The sequence below is a fragment of the Myotis davidii genome, unplaced genomic scaffold, assembly GCF_000327345.1.
Source record: "Myotis davidii unplaced genomic scaffold, ASM32734v1 scaffold151, whole genome shotgun sequence".
NCBI lineage: Eukaryota > Metazoa > Chordata > Mammalia > Chiroptera > Vespertilionidae > Myotis > Myotis davidii.
In genome coordinates, this window is record NW_006285248.1 from 3,536,320 (window position 1) to 3,541,509 (window position 5,190).

Consider the following 5,190-nt stretch of genomic DNA (forward strand, 5'->3'; position numbering starts at 1 on the left):
ATTCGAAAGATTGAGAACCACTGCTCTAAGCCTTGGAGGGACTTATGTAACGGAACATATGTAAGGAATATACGTAATGCGTACAGACATTTTTGCTTGTCACAAACGGGAGCTTGCTTACTGGTATCTCTGGTAGAAGTGTCAGGATGCCATTACACAGGAAAATCAGCTTCCTCCTCCCCCAAAGAATTATCCTGACTTGGAATGTCAATAGAAGTTGATTATATACCTTGCTTACAGGGTCTGGCTTTATCCTGTTGGCCAGGATTTCTTTATCTGGGGGTCTATTAGATAAATTTTTCTATCTACCAGCTTTCACTTGTGAATCTTCATAGCAAGGAAAACTCTGCTCACAATGAACCATTAGCAACTGCTTATACACAGTCATTGGATTTAAGAACTGAACGGATGGAGCTTTAAGCCTTTCAGGATGAAACCTGATATAGATTTTTCTACAGAATGTAAATGGAATTAACCTTTGAAAACTTGTCTATGTTAATCTTTATGCAACTCTTCTTTTCCCTCACTGTACTTCTTTTTAACCCTAAGGGATTAGTTTTTCCAATCACTAATCCAGGATTGCATCCAAGGTCCTAACACTAAAAATGCCATACTCCTTCCCCCATTATAAGATCAAATCATTAAGTAGCAGGATTCAAACAGACCAGATTCTAAAGCCACTATATTTTGTTAACAAAGAAGTAATCCACTAATTTAAATCTCTATCATTACTCCCATTTAGAAATGTGTCTTAATCATACTGTAAATACTTACCATGTGAAGCCTCTCAACTAGCTTTTGATCCCCAAGGCAATTGTTTGTATCAAACCAGGAATCAAAGTCCTAGATTAACAAACAAAACATATGCTAAAATCAGAGGTAATAATACAAATATCCCATTATGCTAACTACAGCACTGATTTCTAGAACTGTTTAATATTTGAGTTGTGAACCACAAAAATCATTTTGTTTTAATCCCCTATTTTTCATAGGTGCACTATTGTTAGCAAATAATTTTATAACTAGTTTGAAAATCATATTATTTCCAAACATTTTTTAAAAAAAACATCAAGATGACAATTTTCAGTGAAAATAGTTGGAAAGCAAGTATAAAAATAACTAGAAAATTAATATTCTTGAAATATATCCTGTTTCAGAAAAGCTTAAAAATTAAAATCACACTCTAGCCGGTCTGGATAGAGCGTCGGCCTGTGGACTGAAGGGTCCCAGGTTCGATTCCGGCCAAGGGCGTATACCCAGGTTGCAGGCTCCAACCCCAGTGGGGGCCGTTGCAGGAGGCAGCCAATCAATGATTCTCTCTCATTGATGTTTCTAGCTCTCTCCCTCTCCCTTCCTCTCTGAAATCAATAAAGAAATATATTTAAAAAAATAAATTAAAATCACTTTAGATTTTGCTCTCTAAGACCACATGGACTGTGGTAGGCAGTTAGAGGGGCAGAGCAAGGATGGGCCGGGTACAAAAGGTGACCAGGGTGAAAACCCCTGGGTGCCTAGCAAAGGGCAATTATAGGGTGGGACCTCACCCCCAGGGTGATCTTTCTTCCCCTAGCATATTCCTGGTCATGGGATTAGCACTCTGACCTTTTTTCCCTAGAGATAACATCTAGGCCTTAGTTGTATTTCAGCTCCAGGCACAGAAAAGCAGCAAAACCAGACAAGCAACACCATGGCCAAGGATGACCTCAGGAACAGCTGCACTGAATAATGACCCCCTGCCCTGGTGCCTACCCTGAAAGGATAGGCTTGGAAAGCTGCTGAATATTCATTCTATTGAGCTCTTCCCCTGTCACCTCCCCTAAAACCCTTAGGAGTGCTGAAAAGCAGGCCAATTCTATTACAAGAAAATGTGTAACATTTAAATAAAAACATTATTAGTCCAACCAGAGAACAATTAGAAATACTTACATCAGCTGAATTAAAGACATCTGGCAACAAAAAATTAAGAAGTGACCAGAGCTCATGCAAGTTGTTTTGAAGAGGTGTTCCAGTTAGTAATAGTCGATTTGTAGTCTTGAATTCCCTCACTATTTCTGACAACTAAAAGAACCAAGATCATCATTAGTATATTCTGCATGTTGATCACATAATGGCACAAATAATTTTCACATCTAAATATCAAATTACCTTAGATTTTTCATTTTTGATCCTGTGAGCTTCATCTATAACTAAGTACCTCCAATTAAATTTTTTGAAAACAGACTTCTCTTTGATAAGCATTTCATAAGATGTTACACATACATCCCATTCTCCCGGTAATAAAACATCTCTGACAAAAGCAGCCTGTGTAGCAAGACAAAAAAAACAAAACATCATGCAGAAATAAACTATATATCAAATTTGTTGGTGACTAGTAATCTAATACACAAAAGTGGTGGGAATATTAAAAAGGGCTCGTTATCTATATTATGCATGGTTTCTTATCACTAAAGTTAATTTCATTAGTCATTTAAGCGTTGAAGCCATTTAGTAAAAAATAACTGACAATATTAATCAGGGCAAAATTCAACAGACTAACTCTTAAAATGTTTTCTTTCTCAGATTCCACTAGGTCCTGAAATTCTTAGAAGACAGGTTTAGGAAAAAGGGGGATGGGTCTGACATACAAAAAGACAGTGGACTAAAGGATAGTTTGCAGTAAGCATTTTCATGCCTTTCATGTTTATGGACTGTAGTAAGACACTGTATTACTAGTCTCATTTTACAAGTAAGGAAACTGAAGCAAATAGTGGTTAAACAATTGGGCTCCAAAACATAAAAACCAATTTGGTAACTTAAAATACTCAAAGTATCTCTATAGGGAGGAAAAAATATCAAGAATCATCACTGATAACCAAATAGAGGGAAAACAAAATTAAGCATATAATCTTTCAGTACAGGTTGAGTAAATTTTTAAATCTAAGGTTTATGTTTTTAACTATATTATTTCCATTTCTTCTAAAAGGATGTCAAATTGATAAACATTTTAACTTTATTTCGATAGCTATCATACCAACTCACCAAATTACTATAATTGACTTAGTCCATTTTAAAAAATTACTATTTTATGACTATTAACATTATATGCTCCAATCCAAAAAACTGACTCCTTACATTTCCAACCACCTCACACACTTACCTTCTTTTAAAAAATGCTTCTAGAATGAGAATACAGCCTTTGATTTTATACAACCACCCCCAAAAGAAGAAAAAACAAACTATATTCTCATAGCTCTCTATAGTCTATAAATCCTTTTCCCCAATATGATTCTTAACCCCCAAGGCAATACTACATTTGTAAATTACTAATATTTATAAAGACCAAGTTTATTATGGACCTCTGCTCTTTTATCCCTCCTCTAGCTATTCCCTCTGCACCAAACCTAAATTCTTTTAATATCAAAAATACTAGAGACTTACTCTTTGTTCTTTATCTCCTATTAAACAAACAGACCTAAGTGTTGGTACCCATCTCTTGAATTCACTCATCCAGTTGTGTAATGTAGACTTAGGAACCAAAACCATGTGAGGGCCAGGAATGTTTCTATAGTGTTTCATGTATCCAAGAAGAGAAATTGTTTGAAGAGTCTTTCCCAAGCCCTGAAAGATTTCAGAATAACACAAAGTAATTAAAAACAACAACAAAAACAGACTTCCATATTTATACTTTCTGACATACTCATTTAAAATAAAAGCTATGTGTTTTTAATAGCTAACAAATGACAAAGATTTGATATGTGTCACGTTTATGATTGTTGTGTCATTTAAATCTTTACAAGTCTCTGAAGGAGGTCACCAAACAGAGCTACAGAAACCCATTTCTTTTGACTCCATACTTTCTCCAAACAATTGAATGTTTTATCACTATAGATATATGGAAATGTTTTTAAACATTCACTACATGACTCATAAGTAAACAAGAGATAAAATGTTTTATGAGACAGAACTGCACAAACTGCCCCCTGAAAAAAATATTGATGATAATTAAACATTCAATGACCTCCGTTGTTTTCTATAGAAGTGGGGGGAAATGGCAAAATCATTACATTACAAAAGTCAACCAAAAGCATGTTTCTCAAAATGTATTTTTCAAATGTATTACTTTCATAGATAATGAATAATTCCTCACAATTGAAATATAGATCCCACTTTATGAACAAAAGCAAGCTGCTTATATCAGTTTGTCAGAGAATTAGTTTGCTAACAGTTCTAGATTGTAAAAAAAAAAAAAAAAGACTGTTATACTGTCTTCACTTTTACAAACATAATGGTATAAATTTTAAATTGCAAAATAACACCTTCTAAAAAACTACCAAATACATACCATTTCATCTGCAAGGATACCATTGATTCCATTCTCATACAAAGAAATGAGCCAATTTAATCCCCGGACTTGATAATCTCTCAGTTTACCCCACTTTACATCTAAAAACAAAAGAAAAAACAAAAACATATTTTAAAGACAAGAAATATAGGTAGGCAGTACCCTTCATCTGATACTCAGAGGTTTAACTTGAGCCTACTTGTCTTTACTCTTTCTTTACTAGATTTAAGAATGGGAAATTTGAAACCTTCCAATTTTGCACGTCCCTGGAGGAGTGACTGTGGTCTTGAGTGAAGTAGGAATAGATGGATAGGGAAGATAACCAGATGTAGGAAACATGACTGTAGACACAATACCCACCAAACACTCGGTTTCCTGTGCTACCCCTTTTTTGGTCCTGGAGGCTCTTATTTCCTTTTTTAATGTCATCACAAAGGTTTCTAACCAAGTGTTTTGACCTTTCATGATGATCCAAATAGTGGTTCTCAGAGGATTTTATTTTCCTAACTAAGGGAAAATCTACACTAATAAAAAAGAAACATGGTAATTGGAGTACAACCGCTACCCTTTTCATTGGCTAATCAGCGAGATATGCAAATTAACTGTCAGCCAAGATGGCAGCCGGCAGCCGGCAGCCAGGCAGCTTGAAACTAACATGAGGCTTGCTTGCTTCAGTGACGGAGGAAACCAACGTTCCCCACCTGCAGCTGCAGGCCTCTGACCTGCAGTTTAAGTTTAAGAAACACTGTAACGACTACCTCAGGACTTCAGCCAGCAGAATCGCAACATTGTAAGCAAAGGCCAGAAACCTACTTTCAGCAGAGGCCTAAGAGCTGGAGCCAAGCCTCAAGCTAAAGCTGGCCCAGAAT

General features: G+C 35.7%; 1 protein-coding gene across 1 annotated transcript in view; it reads right to left on the reverse strand.

The window, feature by feature from the left end:
• SMARCA5 (SWI/SNF related, matrix associated, actin dependent regulator of chromatin, subfamily a, member 5) overlaps positions 1–5,190 on the reverse strand; it is a 38,150-nt gene that overhangs the window by 21,862 nt on the left and 11,098 nt on the right. The window contains exons 5-9 of the mRNA XM_006755962.2: positions 4,322–4,422; positions 3,418–3,597; positions 2,146–2,301; positions 1,927–2,058; positions 775–843 (exon numbers count right to left, since the gene is read on the reverse strand). Of these exons, the coding sequence (XP_006756025.1) occupies positions 775–843; positions 1,927–2,058; positions 2,146–2,301; positions 3,418–3,597; positions 4,322–4,422 (638 nt within the window). The remainder of the gene's footprint in view (positions 1–774; positions 844–1,926; positions 2,059–2,145; positions 2,302–3,417; positions 3,598–4,321; positions 4,423–5,190) is intronic.